The sequence below is a fragment of the Callospermophilus lateralis genome, chromosome 17 (genome assembly GCF_048772815.1).
Source record: "Callospermophilus lateralis isolate mCalLat2 chromosome 17, mCalLat2.hap1, whole genome shotgun sequence".
Taxonomy (NCBI): Eukaryota; Metazoa; Chordata; class Mammalia; order Rodentia; family Sciuridae; genus Callospermophilus; species Callospermophilus lateralis.
Genome location: NC_135321.1, coordinates 64,818,882 through 64,841,389, shown reverse-complemented (window position 1 = coordinate 64,841,389; position 22,508 = coordinate 64,818,882). Strand labels below are relative to the sequence as shown.

The following is a 22,508-nucleotide window of genomic DNA, read 5'->3' as shown; positions in this document are numbered from 1 at the left end:
ACAAACCTCTGAGCTGATACAGCTATCTGCACTCAAAGTGCACTCACTGAGATCTCTGGAAGAAAAGAGGAAGATAGACAGGAAGCCTGTAAGTTTTTCTTCCCCACCCAGCAACTCATTAAGAAAGTATGTTTACTGAGAATCCTCTTTGGAGCAGCAATAAACTATGTATCATTATATGATCGGCCATACTAACTGGAATCCTAAATCTGTCAATCTCCTTTAAACTTCAACTGCTCACGTGGATAAATGTGGAGGACGTTATGCCAAGTAAAATAAGCCAATCACTTGAAGATATCTAAAGATAAATACTGCATGACCCCACTTATGTATTTGGTATCTAAAATAACTGAGTTCACAGTAACAGCAAGGAGCTGGAAGAAGAAAATGGGGAGTAACTGCTCAATAGGTATAGTTTCAGTTATGCAAGATGGAAAGTTCTAGATATCTGTTGTACAACAGTGTGATACAGTTAATAATATTGTAATGCATAGAAAAAAATATTCGAGACCCTGAATTTTAATGAAAAATTATTAATTATTTTCCCACCCCCCTTTTTCCCCAAATATTTATTTATTTTTAGTTGTAGTTGAACACAACATCTTTATCTTATTTATCTATGTCTATATGGTACTGAGGATCAAACCCAGAGCCTTGCACGTCTGAGGCTAGTGCTCTATGCTGAACCACAACCTCAGCCCTCCCCTTTCTTTCTAAACTAGCTACCATCTATTCTCTTAAAAATCATTCCAGGGTGTGAGGGTGGCAGGTGGGGGGTGAAGCAAGCTATTCCCAACTCCTGAGGCAGATGTGAGCACCTCCTCTCAGCTCCACCACATGGTGGTCTCTCTGCTATCTATACACAACTGCTCAACTTTCAGTTAGTGGAGACAAAATACATATACTCATCACCGTACTCCCAAGACACAACAGAATCAGACATGTAGCTGGTTTCCAACAAATGTCAAATATCTGTCATGTATAAAATGACCACAGCCACCTCTATGACCAACTCTTTTGGACGAGAGGACCACCCATGGGAAAGTGGTTGCTGAACTGATATTTGAAGGAAGAGGAATCTGATTGAAGTGAGTCAGAGAGAGGAGGGATAGGAAATTTTGAAAAGGGAAAGACATATTCAAAGGCACTGAGGTGTTTAAAAATAGTCACAGTAAAAGAATGCCATACGATTCAGTTTTACTAAAATGAATAATTTATAGGAAAGTAGCTAGAAAAAAATGTGGCAAAAGTATAAAAAGCATTAATCCCCAAAAGGTTTAGAGTGATAGTGCTACAGAACTTTAACGTTTTCCTAAAAGCTGTAGAACACTAATAGGAGAGGGGAGTAGAAAAACCAAACTGCATTACGTAAAGGTTACACTAGATCGATTGAGCATGGATTGAAGTAGAAAAAGAATGGAGATAAGGAATAATTTAGAGGCTACTATATAACGCAGGAAGAGGGCAGGAAGGACTGAACCAAGCCAGAATGCACAAAAACAGGACGGCTTTGGAATACATCACAGAAATGGCAATATAATTGCTTAGTTACTAACCAGATGTGGCAGTTGTAAGAGGAGTCTGTTTCTGGCTTCAGCAAAAGTGTAAATGGTGGTACCACTTGAATCACGGGAACAAGGCAGAACAAACAGGTAAAGGGTGCGCTGATGGGCTGTTAGGGAGGAAGGCTGACTCAGTGTCCAAGCATCTTCACACCGAGTTTGAGGTGGAGGAAGGATGCTCAGCAGAGAGGGATGACTCACACAAAGGTGTCTGCAGCTGGGAGAAGCAGACTGTAGATGAGACTGGGAATCCTAGGTGCAGAGCTGGAAGCTGAAGCCATGGAAGATGAGATCATTCATAAAAGTGCTAGAAGGAGGAGACAGGAGAGAGAGAGCCTGAAGAAATCAAGGCAATCTGAGAAAGAGAAGCCCTAAAAATGGGTGAACAGCCAGAGAAGAGGACAATACAAGAAAATATGGTATGAGGGAAGAAAGGCATGGTCAATAATGTCACAGGTCAAAGTAGAGTAAGAAGCCCCTCACTGCCTCTGTAAACTAGAAAGCTAACAGCACTCGAGAGCAGAAGTTTCTGTGGGGAGGCTAAGATAGAAGTATGGGCAAAAGGCAGCACATGTGGTAAGGAGAGAGAAACAAACAGCAGGGAGTGTTCTCTGAAGACCCTATGTGTGTCTGTGCACACATGCAAGCATCCATGTAGGGAATGAAGGGGATGCAGTGAGATGAAGGTTGACATAACACGGATGGGAGCGTGTCTAGATAATAAAGGAGAAAAGTAACTAGAGGGGAGAATGAAGTACACAAAAAAGAGTGGTAATGACAGAGTAAGGTCCACAAGGAGGACCAAGGAATTGAGGCAGAGAACTAGCCTGGGGCGAGAGGAGGGAAGGCTCTTCACCAGGGATTTCTGCAACGGATGAGCACAGAGGGAAGGAAGTTTCCTGGTGGTAGAATATAAGTTGAAGAGTTGTTTCTTGACTTTTAAAATTGAAAACTTAAGGAAAGATGATAGTCTGCACATATGGGCCCAAAGGCTGGAAAAACCAAAGACTGATTAAAGGTCTGAAGAGATTTTAAAAAAAAATAAAAACAGCAAGGCAGTTAAGTAATATACTACAATAAATGAACTAAAACTCCTAGTGAAGTCAAAGAACTAGAATGAAAGAACCGGAATGACAGAAAGTAGCACTCAAGGTAGCACAGTCTAAGATTTCAGGGGTAGGCTGGGCACAGTGGTATACCCCTGTTTTTCCAGATACTCAGGAGACTGAGGCAGAGGATCACAAGTTTAAGGTCAGCGTGAGCAACTCAGGGAAACCATCTCATTAAAATGAAAAGGGATAGGGTACAACTCAGTTATACAGCACTTCGCTAGCACTTCCCTAGTGTAAGATCTTGAGTTCAATCCCCCAAAACGGGGGGAAAAAATTCAGGGGTGAAGATGACTGAAGGTCAAAGTCATGAAAGTTGCAGAGACGTAGGAACTCTAAGGCTGGGGAGTCTATGGTGCTTATACAGAGACATGAAGTCACCAGGATGAAGGTGGTACTGGTGAGGAGAAGAGGGTGACTGGCAAGACAGTAAGACACCAGAAGTAAGGAAAGGTGAATGCCACAGCAGTACTGAGATGTGTTCAGATGGCACGAGTCTTTGAGGATATCCTTTTCATTTGCAGACCAAAGGGCAGTGGACTGGAGCTGGAGATCCTGGTGTGACAGGGAAAGCAAGAGTAAGCAGCCCTTACCTAAGAGAGATCATGAAATGTTTGCTCAGGGCGCCAGGCTTCAACCATGGCAAAAAAGGAAAAAGCACTCACTGAGGGTTTGCTTCCAGAAGACTAGAAGTGTTGGCAGGAAGGGCAGCAGGGGATAGAGGGACAGAGATAGAGGGACAGAGGAGCACCTCCTCTGAGCAAGAAATGCCTCTTCCTAATACTAGGCCCTCACAAGGCTCCCTCCTCTTCACTGAAACAGCCTACAAGCATCAGAGCCTGGTACAATGACCAGCGGATGGAAAGCTGATGTGCACTTCTTTTTTTCTTGCAGTGCTGGGTTGAACCTAGAGCCTTGCACAGGCCGTGCAAGCTCTCTACCACCAAGCTACACCTCAGCCCTTGACAAGCAATGTTTTTGGATTTAACCCAGGTGTTAACCACTAAGTCACACCCCCAGCCCTTTTTTATTTTTTGAGACAGTGTCTTCCTAAAATGCTTAGGATTTCACTAAGTTACTGAAGCTGAGTTCAAACTTGTAATCCTAATGATTCAGTCTCTCGAGTCCTGGGGTTACAGGCGCACACCACCAAATCTAGCACTGACTAGCATATTTTAAACAGAGGTCTCCTTGCAGCCTTCAATTGCAAGTATCCAACAGCCAGTTAGGAATATATGTGTAAAAGTTAGGTGATAAGTGAAGGAGTTTTACTTACTTGTATATTTGATAGTTAAATTACAATATCTTCCTTTTAAAATGTGTCTCAATTCCAATTTTATAAATTTCTCCATTTAGATTAATTTGCAAAAGCGAATAAAAAGACTCAAATGTAGTTTAGCATACACAATGACTGCAATTATAACAAATACATAAAATTAAAGGCAAGTCCAGGGTTAAGGGAGGAGAAGGAGAGCACAGTAGCTATGGACACAGGAGGGCGGCACAAGTGATTTTATGATACAACTATTGCCCTGGATGGTGGCAACCACATGAATTTTCACATGATGAAACTGCACACCTACATACAAGTACCTATAAAACTGGTTGAGAATCTGGATGGATGGTATTAAGGTCTCTTTCCTAGTTGTTATACTGTACTGTAGTTATGCAAGACGTTACCATGGGGGAAAACTGGGGAAGGGGAATACCAGATTTCTCTGTATTATTTCTTACAATGGCAAGCAAATTTACAATCATCAAAATAAAAAGGGTTTTAAAAAGTAAAGGCAACAAAGCAAAATGTACAACTGAAAAGTATCACCTTCAAAACTTCTCTCTCTGAAACTCTAACTAGAGAACTATTCTCTCTAGCTCAGATGATTCTTAACCAGAGACTCAGAGGGGTGAGGGAACACCTAGGGTGTTAGAATTACTGCCCAGATCCCCATTCCCTGAATACACACACACACCCACACCAGAACTGTCACCATGGTGAACCACAGATTTCAGAGGAAGTCTATCTATCATCAAGTGCACTACAACTAAGAAAGTGGAAAACCACATTTCTAGCTACTTATCTTCACAAACACTTCTAACTGGCAAGGAAAATGCATCTAAGAGTAACACGGCATTTTACAAGTAATTTATAATAAATTTCTCATTGATTTGCCCAAACTTAATCATTCCTCATGGAAATGTACTTAGTCAACATAAAGAAAAATATTCTGTTCATGTAAGAACTAAAGAATAAGTTTTTTCCATCCAATAACTGATGAATTTTCAGAGGTATATCTAGATGTTAAATATCTATCCTATAAATCAGGGAACACAATGTTTATGAAGCTGTACAGTGTGTAGCCCTGAACACAATGTGGTTCAGCCTATACAAGAAGGCTTGGCACATCAGCAGCATATCCCAATCAACTAGAGGGAAGAACCAGAAACAAGCAGAAGCCAGAATGAGACCAATTCCAGATGTTTTTTAAAGTATTTGCTAACAATGAGCCCTAAGAAAAAAATCTATGGTTATACCATTAAAATTAAACAAAAGTGAACAAGTTGAGTAGGAAGGCAACCTAATTTAGTATCTGAAATAGTTATATCAATAGAACAAAAAAATAAAGTCATCTCGTTACTGAAAAACTCCATAATTGTAGTCGTTGACAAAATGGCGTGTGTGCACCCATGCATCACAATCTAAGGGTATGACAATGGGGAACAACTATGAAACAGAATGGTACAGTCAGACCACTGAACAACTGCTTGTAATGGGGATTGTCTACCATGTACTGCTAAGTAGGAAGAGGGATAAATCAGTATGCACAAGATTCTAATTTTGAATTTAAAATGATACACATAAGCTTATTCAGAAAAAAAAAAACTAAAAAACTATAAACCCGCAAATTATTGTTTTTAAATTAGTTTTTTTCCTTTACACTTTTCTGTTTTGTAAGTTTTCTTTGGTAAGTACACACTACTTTTGTAATTAGGAAAAAGGGGGAACAAAAATTATACCAATAAATATTTTAAGCAATATTTACAAAGGTGATGGAACAATATAAAAATGAAACATATATATGAATACATCATATAGACATATGTATAATGATTATGACTATTTTAAAGAAAAAAAACAGTTGTAGAAATTACACCAAAATAATGGCAATTGTGTTTGAAGGATAAAATAATTATGGGTAATTATTTTTTCTTCTACTATACTATGCCTTCAAATATATATATTATGTAAATTAGTAGTTGGGCATGTGGCTCAGTGGTAGAGCACTTGCCTAGCATATGCAAGGGCCTGGGTTCTATCCTTAGTAGAGGAAGTAAGGAAGGAAAGAAAGAAGGCAAGCAAAGGAAGGAAGGAGGGAGAGGGGAAGCAAGGGAGGGGAAAATGTATTATTGTAAATTTTTAAAATTACTGAACTTATCATCCCTGACCCCAAATCCTCCTCTTCACTGTATCCTGCCTCCTAAAACAATCCAAAAAACATATACATGCACACAAACCCACGAGTACTTACATGGGCTTACATCTCTGTATCTGTTTCGATTTCTGTTTTCTGGAAACTTGGCCACTCTATGAGGATAGTCATGGGACTCATTTCGAATTTCCTTAAAATAACAAAAATATATTTTAATATCCCTCTTAAATTTTATACAGAAAAACATATTTTCCCAATCAGTGTAGAATAACACTTATTAAGGACTATGTATGCCAAGCATTGTGCAAAGCACATGGTCTGTCATCTCTCTTAATCTTCACAACACTAAGAAATAATCCTCTTCCCCATTTCATAGGTGAGATCTAAACAATTTGCCAAAGGTCAAACAGCTAGCAAGTGGCAGCCCCCAGAACCAACCAAGATCCTCCAGAGGCCGCAGCCTGTGCTCTCTGTCCACTAACTGCTTAGTACAGGCTCTATTCAGCGCAAAACACTTTATGTACAGAATTAATGCAATAGAGGTATCTGATATCTCACACTCGAATTCTTATTAAAACTATCTTATTCCATCTAGCTAAATTCTTTGAATGTTCGTCTTTAAAATTCTTATATATTTCTTTATTTTAATGCTACATAATTAATTTGAGAGAAGAAACAACTCCCAAATTTACTTCTAGAGCCATTAAGGTTAAGTGATGAGCAATAACCACTAGGCCTGAGGCCTAGATCTTTAAGGTTCTCTGTATTCCACTGGGGAAGACAATCTATGAGGTGTGTCTGCACTAACCTCTAAGCCACCTGGCAAAGCCAGCACTGCCAGCTTTTACCTTCCAGAAGGAATGTTATTCCAGGAATCATCAGGTGAAAACAAACACAGCCCCCCACCCACACACACACAAAAGTATGCTTCAACTATAAAAATTAAATTGGGGTTTTGCTCATACTAGTACATATAAGAACAGGCATTTTAAAAGTTAGGTTAGCTGACAGTTTCATACATTAAGCATAAATAAATAAATTATTCATTTTATGATGGACACTGTTATTGAGGGTTCCTTACTCTCTCGTCTGCAACATCTACCCCATGAGCCTCAGGGCAGGTAACTTCCTAGTTCATAGCTTTATCCTTTTGGCCTAATACAGAAATTTGATGGTAAGAGTCAAAATATTCTCAGCATATATTTTGTTAAACTTCAACGTAACTTCAAGGAGCACTTAAACTCAATTTTGAGTTCCTGGTAACTCAAAATTTTTTTTACTGAGGAGAAAGAAGAGAAAAAATTTTATGATTTATAATAATTCATGGGGTTCATGGTGTAAACAGGATGCCTATAAACTGTAATCACACCATAAATCCAAGACAAACACAAATTGAGTAAAGTTTTATTTTTATTGCAAAAATTTTTCATTAGTTTTCCCATAAAATAGTTGCTGAACCTATTTTACTATTATTTTCTTTTCATTGTTTCTGTTCTTGACTTTGTTTCCCTCTACTTTCTTGGGGTTAATCTCATTGACATTTTATAACTCTTCCTCTTCCAAGTTTTTATTGATGGAACACGATGCACAAATTTTTAACCTGAACTTAATTTTTCTGTAAGTTAACAAATAATAAGAATACTCTTGTAAGATATACAACACTCTATTAGCCTGAAGTGTAACAATTGGAATTTAATTTTACTTTTTCAAAATAGAAAGTTAATTGTCTTAATATCACTCGATTTTGGATTTGTCACGTAATATTTGCTATCATAAACCAATTTCCACACATGCATGGGGTCTGTTTCTAGATTCTCATTCTATTTCACAGAATCAGGTTTATCCTTGAGACAGAGTCAAATTTATAGTTACTACAAATTTGTAATTCGTGGAAAGGCAAGTTGCCCTATTTATTCTTTCCATTATGTTATAACTCATGATATTTTAATTCATTTTATACTTTTCTTAGTAAAGATATGCTAAAGGTTTATTCTGACAAAACTTATAACCTTTGTTGCTATTGCAAATGGAATTTTTAAAAAATCTACTGGTCATTGCTAGTGTATAGGGAAGATATTTTTTTGGCGGGGGGGGGGCGGGGGGCGGGGGGCGGGGGTACCAGAGATTGAACTCAGCAGCACTCAACCACTGAGCCACATCCCCAGCCCTATTTTGTATTTTATTTAGAGATAGGATCTCACTGAGTTGCTTAGAACCTTGCTTTTGCTAAGGCTGGCTTTGAACTCATGATCCTCCTGTCTCAGCCTCCCATGTTCCAGTGTGCGCCACTGCATTCAGTCTAGGGAAGATATTTTTTGAGGGGCTACAAAGCAATGGACAAGCAGGATAGGACACCAGCCTTTCTTCAATACTTCTTTTACACAAACACACCCATTTTCAACAGTGAATCCCAAGTGTCGGTTTCTGATTATTATACTTCACCTAGAAAAGCACACTTAGCTGTGTTCCCTCTAACAAAAGGTTACCAATGTTGAAAAATAAATAAATAAAAGAGGAAGGGCTCCAAATGTAGCAGTGGGGAAGAGATTTAAAATTTACAAAACAATAGAACAGCCAAATCCTGTTCTAAGTCCTTGGACTGAAGAAATAATCATAATATAAATGTTTTATTTTCCCAGGTTAATAATTAAAAGAACTCTTACAGTGAGTCCACTGTTTAAATCTCCAGTGTTCCCACTTGTTCTCCATACCTTTCTTTAATTTCTGTGAACTTGGAAAGATAAGGAACCTCAATCAAAGCTTTAGAAGGCACACTAGCTACCTATTCCACTATCCCTTCTTTCTCACTAAAGGCTTCTGATTTTATTTTATGATGAACAATGGACCCAACTAAAAACCTGTATTTCCCAGCCTCCCTTACAGGATAGTCTGTGACAAAGTCTGGCTAATGTGAATAAGCAAGATCACCAGGTTGGGCTACAGAAGATGCTATTCAGTACCAGCTATTCAGGAGGCTGAGGTGGGAGGATCACTTGAGCCCATAAGTTTGAGACCAGCCTGGGCAACACAGAAGACCCTGTCTCAAAAACCAAAACAACATTAACAAAAAACTGGTTCAGCAGACCCTTGTTTCTCTCATCGAGGTCTGCCTGAAATTCGGGTTTTGATGTCCTAGGGTAAAGGGATGGGACGAGGCATCTTTGTGACCACAAGGTCAACAGCACATTCCAAGAAAAGCTAAAGAGAAACAGGGTCAGATTTGGTGACATCAGGAAATCAGAGCAGCAGCCCTGAATTCCTATCTCCAAAAATCACATCTCATGAGAAATATAAACCCCTGCTAAATCTGTTATTTTATTTCCCATACAGCTAGATCAGGTCTTCTAACTAATACACACAGCACAACCAAACTTCAATAGTAAATACATCTAATACGGATATGGTACTTCTCAAGGCAGAGAGCTGAGTTATTCACCAGGAATCACATACATTGCAAAACCAGCTCTACTGATGTTCTGATGCTAAAAATGTCATCTTCTACAGCAGAAAACCCACAAACAGTGCTCCTAGACACATCAAGATTGCTTCCCGTCAGCAGTAAAACTGCTAGGCCAAGGTTTCTCAACCTCAGTACTACTGACATTCTGGGCTAGGTCCTTCTTTGTGGTGGGGGCTGTCTGGTACATTCCATGGTGTTTAACGGGCAGCATCCCTGTCCTCCCCAGTACTTGCCAGTGGCAATTCTCCAACTGTGAACCCCAAATCTCTCCAAACACTGCCAAATGTCCCTGGACAGCAAAATCTACCACAAACATACATACCCCCATCAACACTCAGATGAAAACCACTGATACCTTTATATTAAAATTGAACTTAAATGACAAGAATCTTTGTTTTAAAGTATAATTCAACCAAAAAATTTAAATCTAGTATTTTGAAAATATAATTTTTACTCAAAAAAGCAAGGAATAATTGAGTCACTAGTTATTTCTCGTTTAATAGCAATGATCCAAAACATAGGCAATACACCTACAAAAATATCTTTCAGAGTTATTTACAATGTTGAAAAACTAGAAATAACCTAAATGTCTAATGATAGAGAAAAGACAGTTTGAATAAATCATGGTACATTTTTGCAAAATATTAAAAAAAAAACCCACAAGTTCTCATGTCAGCATTAGCATAAACTCAGTTCTTGGAATAATAGTGTATAACATAAACAAGGGAATCACATCTGAAAATGGAACTTGCCGCAGTCCGGCTGCAGCAAAATAACCGGGGGGTGACCAACAACTTGTGTACATTGATACAGCAGGAGTAGGAGCCGTTTATTGTAGGACAGGAGCGGTATTTATACATTCCACACATCTTATCTAATTAACATAAACTAGATACAGCAGTCAACCAATAAGGAATCTCCACACTTAATGGCTCACTGGCGTTACTTCACAAACCACTCCCTCTGGCATTTTGCCAGGCGCCATCCAGACTTGTTTATAGACTCTAACAGGAACTGAACTATTAGTTGCTATTTGGTAGAAAAAAAATTCACTTAGCTCCTTAGCTGTATTTAAATTTTACATACACACGGATTGCCTATTTTAACAATGTGCATCCACTTCTTTTCCTCAAAAGCCTAATTTTCAGGATACCATGAAGAAATCCACTCCAATCAGTGGTCCTATAGCTTACCTCTAGGACAAAGATTCTCAGTTCTTGTTATATCTAGCTCTTTTTTGAGGGGAGAGGGGTGTTTCCAGGGATTAAACCCAGGGTGCTCTACCACTGAGTTACATTCCCCGACCCTTTTTATTTTGTATTTTGAGGGCGAGTCTCACTAAATTGCTGAGGCTGGCTTTGCAATCTTCCTACCTAAGCCTCCTGAGTTGCTGGAATTACAGGTGTGTGCCACTCAGCACATGCCTACTTTTAACGGATCTACTTTCTTCTATTACTTTGCTTCTTATTATTTTTATACACATAACATTCCCTCTTGAAATTTATTTTTATATCATTGGCTTGAAGTAAGGAGCTATACTGACTCAACTACAGAAACAATTCTGCTATGCTCCAGTAATTCTGGGCTGAAATGCAAGACTTGTTCTTAAGATATTTTCTTGTTATTCAGTTCAGCTAATCTTCATTAAATAAGCAATGACTGTGCCTAAAAGTACTACCTAAGAATTTTGGGATTCCCAAAAAACTCAGAGCGTTGCTTTTTTCTCCCTAGAAGACTCAGCATTTAAAAAGCAATAATCAGTACTAAGGCTAAACACGTCTACCATTGGATTGAGTAATCACTCTCCTGGTATTTCCAAAGGAAAACAAGAACATGGAAGTCCGTTGAAAGAGACACAGGCCTAAAGATTTATTCTGAACAACAAAAAGCCTGATAGGCAGAAAAAAGAGGCCAAATGTGCATGAACACAAAGATACTGCAGAACACTCAGTAAAAGAATATGACACAGCAATAAAAAAGAACAATCCTGCTACAGACTGCAAGAAGGGTGAGCTTCACATTACACAACATAGGAAGCCAGACACAAGAAGAACATGCCTGAAATTTCCATTTATGAAAACATGCCACAAAATTATTCAGTGGTAACAGAGATCAAAACAATGATCGTCTGTGTGGAAGGGCAAGGGAGAGCCTTCTGTGGTGTGGGAAATGTTTATGTATTGATTTAGGGGCTTATTACAGAGATGTATATATTATAAAAATTTATTAAGCATTTGCTTATAATTTGTGTAATTATATTATGCTTCTAAATAAATAAGTAAATAAATGAAGGTTAAGTGGTGCAACCACTGTGAGAAAACAAGTGCTAACCAGAGTGACCACATGAACCAGCTGTTCTGCCCAGGACACATACCCATAGAAATGGACACTTATGTGCACATAATGCTTGTGCACCGTGCTCAAAACAACTGATGTCCATCAGCCGATGACAGATAAATGCAGTATAGCTCCACGTGATGGAACTTACTGATCCGTAAGGAAGAATGGAATAGCACACGCAACAACACAAGCGAACCTTAGAGACATTACACTACGAGGAAGAACACATGTTGTTATGATTCTGTTTAATAAAATGTCCAGAACAGGCAAATTCAGAGGCAGAAAATATTATTGGAGATAATCTGGGCTGGAGGTGGTGCTGTGGACAGGGACTCACAATTGATGTATATATGATCTCTTTGTGGACTGTTGAAAATATTCTAAAATGAAGATTTAGTTGCACATCTGTAAATATATTAAAGCCCACTAAATTGTACATTTTAATGGGAAAAGTTTACAGTGTGTGAAATATATCTCGATGAGGCTGAAAAAAAGTCAGGAGCTAAAATGCAGGCTTTGGTACAACATCCAGTATCTTTGCTTTTGAACTCTTTCTAGTCTATGGTTCAATAAAAAAAGTTAATAATATTTCAAAAAACAGGTCACAATCCTACTGACTGAAAAAAAGGCAATCATCTTGTGCTCCCATCACACTAACATTGTCAAATTCCTTTGGTTCTTTGAGTGACACAAACTTTTTAAAAGTGTAATAAAATTTCCATGAGTCGTTAATAGCTAGTACAATTTATCTATTCTTGATGTATAAAAGCTTGAAAGTCCCACATAAAACCATCCAACTCAATAAAACAGTTTACTTTCCTAGATATAAAATGGTAACAAGTGTAAGACAAAAAAGGAAATGATGACTTGAAAAGCAATGCATTTTATAGGGTTAAGAGAATAAGAAATCCTTAACTATAAAAACCAAGCAGTACTGTGTGGGTGAGTGTTACACATACACAAATCTCCTGGAGAATTTAAATTAAGTAAAGTCTGGTCTAAATTACAAACTCTTTGAGAAAAAAGTTTTTCAATGCAGTGTGCTTAGTTATTGGAACTGAAATACACAAATACTTTTTGCTAAATATCTTCATGAATGGTTTATCATCTATTTTGAAATTTTTTTGGTGTGTGTGGTATTGGGGATTGCATATACCCCCAGTTCTTTTTATTTTTTAGACACAAGGTTTCACTAAGTTGCCAGGTTGGCCTCATGATCCTCTTACCTCAGCCTACCAAGTCACTGGGATTATAAGCATGCAGCCACCACATGGCAAATTTTAATTTTAAATGGATGTTTTTATAAAAATATTTGCCTCTTAAGTAACTGATTTGCATATTTCCTCTACCATTTTAACTTAAATGGGCTGACTTCATTAATGCAGTCTTATCAGGTACCACTTTTAAAGAAAAACTTTAGAAAAACCAAAACTTTTAAAGCGCAAAATATTTAGATTTTAATAGAAATATTTCTAAAATGCATGACTTCTAAAATAAGTAATACCCTGAACATTTAACCTTTCCATGAGGTCCTAAACATTAATTTATGTGCTATGCCAGATGTGGTGTCACGTATCTATCTGTACACCCAGTTACTCAAGACATATAGGTGGGATTGAGGGAGGTCAGCCTATGAAATTTAGTGAGGCCCTGTCTCAAAAAAAATTAATTACTGTGCTACAACACAATTAGAGCCTTCGGTAAATATAGCCCTTTATCTCTATACTAAGTGGCCTTTGAGTTTTTGTGTTTTGCTTGGACAGAAGAAACTATTTTTACCTTTTAATAAATTAATATATACTCACTGTCAGAATGTAGGACTCTATAGATCAGCAGAAAGGGAAATTAAGAGTCTACCACCACACAATTCAAAAATAACCTAAAAATTTGTGGGCTTTTCCTTCCCTGATGAGTTGCTATGTACAGTATGTACAGTTGATACCATACCCCTTATCTGTGGGCCACATCCCTAAACACTCAGTGGATGCCTGAAGTTGCGGATAGTACTGAAGCCTACAATTTAAAGCTTTTCCATCTTAACTAAGCACTTATGCACTGTGGCCATAACTTGACAGTTTAAGATACAATCACAAAACTAGTCCAAATTTCTTTTTTCCTGTCTCACAATTTCAGATAGATTAGTACTTACCATAAATATCAGCAACCTCAGCATGACTGTTTTCTTGAGAATGTACACCTTTTCTCTTAAAGGAAGAGCTTCCTGGCTTCTTTCTGGCATACCCAAGCTGTCAGCTTCACTACTTTTGTTCTTTTGGAGCCATGAGATAACATAAGGGCTGCCTGAATGCAAGCAGTGCACTGCCTAAATGCTTCAAGAGCAGGGTGGCATATACAGTGTGTACACACACTAGGCAAATGGATGCCTCATGTTTCAGGCAGGTCAGCAGAAGACTTTTTGTTATGCTACTCGAAACACTACTCAGAATAGCATGCAATTTAAAATTTACGAATTGTGTCTGGAATTTTCCACTTAATGCTTTGGGGCTATGGTTAACTGCAAGTAACTGAAACCATGGAAAGCAAAACCAGACACAGGGACTACCATATTTCAACTTGTTTACAAACACAGGAGTATACAGGAATATTATATATTTACCTGCTTCAATCTCCTAAAATATCTTTTCCTGCCAACACATCCCTATCACCACCTTGGGTTATGTTACTCCAGGATGGCCTTCAACTCCTAGGTACGGGTGTGATCCTTCTGCCTCAGCCTCATGAATAGCTGGGGCCACAGACATGTGCTGCTGCACTATGCCTACTCCTTTATTTCCCCCTTTGTTTCTTTTTCTGGGGATTGAATCCAGGGGCGTGCACTTATTAGGCTAGTACTTTACCACTGAGCCCCAACCTTATTATTTATTTATTTATAATTTGAATCAGGATCTCGCTCAGTTTCTGAGGCTGGTCTTGAACTTGTGGTCCTCCTGCCTCAGACTTAAACTTGATAATTTATAAACTATAGAAATGTATTGCTCACAGTTTTGGAGGCTGGGAAGTCTAGGGCAAAGGTACCAGGAGACTTGGAATCTGGCAAGGGCTTGCTCTCTGCCTCAACGGTGGCACCACCTTGTTGAGTCTACACGTGGTAAAGGGGAATCAGGCTGCCTCAAGCCACTTTAAAAGGGTACTAACCCCATTCATAAGGCTCCGCCCCATGACCATATCATCTCCCAAAGGCTCTCTCTCTAACCACTACTGCTCTGGGAACAGGTTTCAATATCTGAGTTTTAGAGGGACATACATATTCAAATCACAGAAACTACAAAATGCAATACATTTTGCAATAGATACACAGTATTTTGCCCTATCCCTAGACAATTAGATTTCCAAAACTGCACAATTGTTAAAGCAATGTGATGAATATTCTTTAATAAAATTGTACATATTTTTCAAAGTACTTCTTGACAATCTCCTAAATTAAGGGCCTTTCTTGTCAAGAGACGCAATGAGATTTTTGTCTCACTTTCAACAACACCTAGCTTTTTTAGGGGGGAGGGGTGGTGAAACATTGTCTTATTCTTCTGTACTGCTTACTCTTTCTTAAGAGTAAGGAATCTTAAATTTGAACTTTCATGCTGACATTTGAAAATCACATTATAAATACGTCAATATGGAAAGAACTGAAATATTTACAATACTTAATCTTCCTTCAAGAATTAATTTGTTTCTCCATTTATTTAAGTCTTCCTTTTCACTCAATAGAGCTTTGTTTCTTAAAATAAATTCAACACATTTCTTGTTAAGCTTACGTACTTAATTCTTAAGTATTTAAAATTTTCTGTGACTATTTAACGGTTATCAATTTTGTTTTTTTCCTTCAGTTGCTTAAGCAAATTATATTCCAATCCCTTGTACTGGACACTCTATAGCCCCAGAAGTAACTCGGGAATGATATTGTTTTATATTATATTCTTTTTTAATATTTATTTTTTAGTTATAGTTGGACACAATATCTTTAATTAAAGATAATTAAATTTATGTGGTGCTAAGAATCGAACCCAGGCCCTCGCCCCTGCTAGGCGAGCACTCTACCACTGAGCCACAGCCCAAGCCCATTGTTTTATAGTTCTCCATTACATCTGTTGATATTAGAATTTTTAGACTATCACAGGTCAAACTGACCTGTTTATTGGGATGCTATCTCATTTATTTCTACTTTTTGTTTTTATTCATTCTTTCCTTACAAAGCTTTGATTCATTTGTTATTTTAAATATTTGGTTCATTAATATTTTTTTTCTTGCTTTAATTTATAAACTGTGACCAAATCCATTGTCTTTTTCCTTTACCCAATTTAAAGATGGCTATTTTCTATATTTCCTTATTTTCTTTCCCCTTATCATTTGCTATATCAATAAAGTTTTCTTTGTTTCTCTATTTTAGAAGTAAAATACCATTTCTAGTCTACTAAGGATTGGTTTTAAATTAAAACAAAAAACAAAAAAACATGTTTGAAGCCGTGTGTGGTGCTGCACACCTGTAATCCCAGCAACCTGGGAAGCTGAGGCAGGAGGATCCCAATTTCAAAGCCAGCCTCAGCAACTTAGTGAGGCTCTAAGCAATTTAACAAGACTATGTCTCAAAATAAAAAATAAAAGGGCCGGGGATATGGCTCAGTGATTAATCACCCCTAGGTTCAATCCCAAGTACCAAAAGAAAAAAAAAATTTGAACTAGTATTTTTCTACTAATGTAAAAACATATTTTAATAAAGTCTTTTTAGTAAAACCTCTTCCTACAATGCCCCTTATTTTCTTCAAATAATCTAGAACTTTGGATCCATATTTTTTACATTTTTCAAATTATTTAAAAATACTTACTGCTTGCAATAAGTTTCACAACTATAATCATAATATGAGTTAAGTGTAGATTTTACCTGTTTCACTGTCCAAACCTACTTTCTACACCTGTTCCATTTCTCCCAACACTTTACTGACACTGTTCCACCATCTTCAGTGTCAGGGAAGGTAAATCTGATGCTAATCTGAATTTGTTCTTCTCTAAACGCAACTGGTTTGTGTTCCTTGCAGTTTTTGTTGTTGTTGTTTAATATTTATTTTTTATTTGTACTTGGACACAATACCTTTATTTTATTTATTTATATGTGGTGCTGAGGATCAAACCCAGGGCCTTGCATGTGCTAGGCGAGTGCTCTACCACTGAGCCACAACCCCAGCCCATCCTTGCAGTATTTTTTATCCATGGGATCCAAGCTCTCTTCAGCTCAGAGTTCTCTCTTCTCTATTTCACTGGTCTATGTCATTTCAGCACTCCTTATCACACAGATCTGAGATCTTTGTGTTCTAGGTAATCTCAAAAAACCTATATTTTTTTTAACATCTTTTTCCTGAGTTCTGAGAGATTTTTCTTAAGCTACCTTGGGGTTCTGTGATAACTGCTAGTCCTGAAATTTTTATTTCAACAATTGTGTCCTGAAATCTAAAGAATGCTTTACAATTCTGTGCATGCATTCATTCATTCATCTGTTCATTCACAGTGAAGCTGGGGGTTGAATCCAGGGCCCTGTGCATGCTAAGCAAGCACTCTACCAATGAGCTACACCCCCAGCCCTCTAAGTTTAACAACTTGCTCTTGCAATTTGGAAAACTAAATCAGAGTTTACTTTACTTCTTACAGTATTTCACATGCCCTAAATAATCTCATCTCACTTTCTTGAGGTGAATTTTTCACATCTAACATTTATCTGGTTACAGAAAGAAAATGCATACATCAGCAACTTTCTTTCTTTTTTCTTTTTGAGAGAGAGAGAGAGAGAGAGAGAGAGAATTTTAATATTTATTTTTTATTTTTTTATTTTTCACAGACACAACATCTTTGTATGTGGTGCTGAGGATCAAACCAGGGCCGCACACATGCCAGGCGAGCACGCTACCGCTTGAGCCATATTCCCAGCCCCAGCAACTTTCTTATTGTTCATTTTTGCTGCTATTTGTACAACTGTATTTAACAATCTTTTCTTTTTTAAAAAATATACTTTTTTAATTTTTTAGTTATAGTTGGACACAATACCTTTATTTTATTTATTTATTTTTATGTGGTGCTGAGGATCGAACCCAGGGCCTCACCTGTGCTAGGCAAGTCCTCTACCGCTAAGCCACAACCCCAGCCCCTTAATAATCTTTTCTTTTTAAAAAAAAAACATATGATCATCTCGATAGAGATGGGAGGAAGAGCATGAGAAGAAGATTAACATTAAACAGGGATGAGAGGTGGGAGGGAAAGGGAGAGAGAAGGGAAATTGCATGGAAATGGAAAGAGACCCGCACTGTTATACAAAATTACATATAAGAGGAAGTGAGGGGAAAGGGGAAAAAAAACAAACAAGGGAGAGAAATGAATTACAGTAGATGGGGTAGAGAGAGATGGGAGGGGAGGGGATGGGGGATAGTAGAGGATAGGAAAGGCAGCAGAATACAACAGACACTAGTATAGCAATATGTAAAACAATGGATGTGTAACCGATGTGATGCTGCAATCTGTATACGGGGTAAAAATGGGAGTTCATAACCCACTTGAATCAAATGTATGAAATATGATATGTCAAGAGCTATGTAATGTTTTGAACAACTAATAATAAAAATTAAAAACAATCAGGCCTCAGAATTTTCCTTAAATCTAATAAGTGCCATAAGTAAACGTGAGGAAGTGAGGCACACAGAATATTAGTAAGCCTGAAGACTGAGCAGAAGCATGCCTGTGACGAACAAGGCAAGGCAGGACCAGGCAAACAGCCAGCCTATGGGAAGCAACAAGGAGGTGGAAGTACACTAAAAAAAAATTAACAAGAAGAGGAATAACTGGTATGTTGCTAGAACTATCAACAACACAAGATGTGCACAAGGGAGTAAAATGAAGGGAATGAGTATGAACGGGTGGAGAGTGAACAGATTATGTAAACTATTGTCCATTCACTCAACACGTTAATTTAATTGTATAAATTATGAAGATGGCATTGTAAATGCGGGTGTGGATTATTCAACAAATAGCATAATATAAGCAGGTACTTATTTAGAAAAAAATTATCTGGACAAGAACAAGACAAGGATGCCTGATTTAATCACCTCAATATGAAAAGCTCTAACCAGAACAATTAAACAAGAAATAAATAATAGGCATCCACACCGGAAAGAAGAGGTTAAAACTCCCTCTTCACAAATGACAGGATCTCATAAGCAGAAAAACCCTAAAAAGAATTCACAAAAAAACTGTTAAAACTAACAAATTCATCAAAGTTTTGTAACTTTGATAAATTTGTTAGTTTTAACAGTTTTTATCTTGTGATAACATATAGTTGTTATCTTGTGATAACATATAAACCAATCATACTCTAGAAATGAACAACTCAAAAAAAGACATTAATAAAACAACCCTATCTATAAGAGCACCAAAAAAAAAAAATATGGGAATAAATTTAGTCAAGGAGGCAAAGACTTATACACTGAAAACTACAAAACACCACTGAAAGATATTACAGACCTAAATAAAAAGATGTGTCATATTTATAGGAATCTGTATTAAGAAGGCAATACTATACAAACCACTAATTTAATGTGCTCTCTATCAAAATCCTAAGGACAATTTTTGAAAACCAGAAAAAAAAATCCTAAACTTTCAATGTACTCTGAACAACCAAAACAATCTTGAAAATGAAGAGCAAACCCTAAGGACTCCAACATCCCAATTTCAAAGCCCATTACAAAGCTACAATAATCAAGTCAGTTCTGTAATAGCATAAAGACAGATATACAGATCCTCCATGGGATAGCAGGCAGAGAACCCCAAAATAAACTGTCACATCTTTAGTTAATTGATTTCTAACAAGAATGCCAAGACCATTCAAATGGGAAAAGACAATCTTTTTAGCATATAGTACTGCAGAAACCAAATATCCTCATGCAAAAGAATGAAGTTGGACCATTATCCTAAAACATATAAAAATTAATTCAAATGGACAAAAGACTTAAATAAGAACTAAAACTGTAACACTCAGTAGAAAATACAGGAATGAAAATACTCATAAACTTGGATTTGGCAATGATTTCTTAAATGTGATACAAAAAATGTAGCAAACAACAGAAAACTAGATAAATTGGCCTTCATCAAAATTAAAAACTTTAACATATCAAATAATACCACCAAAAGAATAAAAAGAAAATGTATGGGAGAAAAGAACTACAAATCATATAACTAACCAGGATTCTAATTCCTTCACATCCTCACTAACAGCTGGTATCTTCCAATCTATAATCATAGTAGTAGATATGAAAATAATACACATGAAGTACATAGCCCTTGCCTGACATGCAGCAGGAGCTCAGTCAAGATTAGCTACTTTATTCTTAAAACTCTTTTCTTCAAAGAGAGCTTCAAAGAGAACTGTGATTCAGAGAACTTAGTCCATCAGGGATTTTGTCTCCTCAACTAATGAGTGACAGGTACACAGACATAACTTGATTTATAATATATTATTGCGCTTTAAATATATTGCTTTTTTTCTTTTTCTTTTTACAAATTGAAATCTGTGGCAACACTGCATGGAGGAAGTCTATCATCATCAATTTTCCAAGAGCTAAAGGTCACTGGCACTTTTTGGCAATAAAACTTTTTCAACTAAGGTATGTGTATTTTTAAAAAATATTTTTTTAGATGTTGATGGACCTTTGTTTTATTCATTTATTTATATGTGATGCTAAGAATCGAACCCAGTGCCTCAGACATGCTAGGCAAGGGCTCTATCACTGAGCCTTTAGACAAAATGCTATTACATACTTAATAGAGTACAATATCGGGTAAATGTAACTTTTATACAGGGAAACAAACAAACAAAAAAAACTCATGTGATTCACATTACTACAAGATCTGCCCTATTGCGGTGGTCTGGAACTTAATCAACAGTTACCTCCAAGATAGGCCTGCATTAAGGGCAGTAACGAAACTGAGCATCTTAAAATAATAGTGGGTTTTCAAAGAATGCAAGATACTTCATTGTGTCCTTCCACAATATTTAATAGAGTATATGCACATCTGACTAATAAAAATAAACACTTCACCAGATAATCTAGGATTTACCTCAGGACTTAAGTATAAACAAAGAAATTTAGGTATGTCCTACAACAAGTAAAAGCTCACTGTCCACTTGGGATTATCTTAAAGTCTTAATCTTTTCTTATAGAATCAGATTATTCTTTTCTGATTTCCTAAATTGTTATTTCCTGCTCTATCATAATAATTCAAGGGGGAATAAACTACACTGGGTGTAAGTTTTTCTGTATGCTACATACAGAATGAAGTTATGTACTGAATACTAAAATACTGATATGATAAAATATTATATTTTACCCTGACCATGATGTGTAATGACCATAACAGAGATTTTTAAAAATGTTCTTTGTTTATAAAGTTTGAAATGGGTCTGTGTTGTGTAGTTTTGCTTATTAAAATAAAAAGCAGAGCAGAAGCAGGTGCCACTGGCATGGAGTACTGCACTTTTTTTTTTTCCTGGTAACTGCAATTTTCTAAAGTTATTCTAGGGTTCAGGTGCTTCACTTGTCAGAGTAATACAAACTACAGGAGCCATATAACCTTAATTTAACCTATTCAGACTATGAATTCCTAGAAGCACCATCAACTAGAAAGAGGAATGAACAGCTCTAATAACATAAAACTGCTCAGATACAGTGAAAGAAGAAACAAAGTGATGTAGTATGAGATTTTTTTCTCCAAAGGAATGAAAGCAACTTGAGACAAGGGTATGAAGGATCAGTGACATGAATAAATGAAACTGGCAGAACAAAAGATGCATTAAATTAGAAATATTGAGATTTGGAAGAAATCCAGAGGCACGTAAATAAACACAAACTTCACATTGAAAATGATACCAGAAATCCATAATCAAAGCATCTCAAGCTTTAATCAATTTCTTGACCAGGACTTCCTACCCTGGGGATCATCAACATCAACAGTCTTTTGGGGGAGGGAGTAACGGTTATGATTCTATCTGAAATCACATGCTACATTTTGGGGAATTTTAAATATGAAGACATTTCTATCATACACAGGTTTTACCTTAAAGGTATCTAAAGGCACCTATGATCTTTAAAAGCTAGAACCTCACTATTAAGTCAAAGTAACTTCCTGAACCTAGGGTATCCCATAAATAACATTAAATTAGCACTATATCAATACATTTAAAATGGTATTACATTCATTTTAATAGCTATTTCAAACAACAGCCCTGCAATTAAGAATATAAAAGGTTAGTAGTCTACTCAGATTGATATTATTTAAGGGAGGAGGGGTGGACAAGGGAAGAACTTGGGAGTGAAATTGATCAAATTATGTTACATGAATGCACCCTTTAACCACAATGAAGCCAACTATTCTGTGCAATTAGTAAAAATTAAATAATAACAGGCAAAGAGGCCCATGCCTGTAATCCCAGCAATTTAGGAGGCAGCAGTAGGAAGAGCACAAATTCAAGGCCAGCCTCAGAAACTTAGAGACAATGCTTCAAAAATAAAAAGGGCTTGTGGGGTGGAGTTGGGGGCTCAGGCCTTAGCTCAGAGGT

General features: G+C 37.0%; 1 protein-coding gene across 5 annotated transcripts in view; it reads right to left on the bottom strand.

Moving 5' to 3' along the window:
- Ptpn2 (protein tyrosine phosphatase non-receptor type 2) overlaps positions 1 to 22,508 on the bottom strand; it is an 81,598-nt gene that overhangs the window by 50,438 nt on the left and 8,652 nt on the right. For 3 of the 5 annotated variants that reach the window (XM_076836519.1, XM_076836520.1, XM_076836523.1), the window contains exon 2: positions 6,199 to 6,289. The exons of the other annotated variants lie outside the window; for them this stretch is intronic. In XM_076836519.1, the coding sequence (XP_076692634.1) occupies positions 6,199 to 6,289 (91 nt within the window). The remainder of the gene's footprint in view (positions 1 to 6,198; positions 6,290 to 22,508) is intronic. 5 annotated transcript variants of the gene reach the window in all.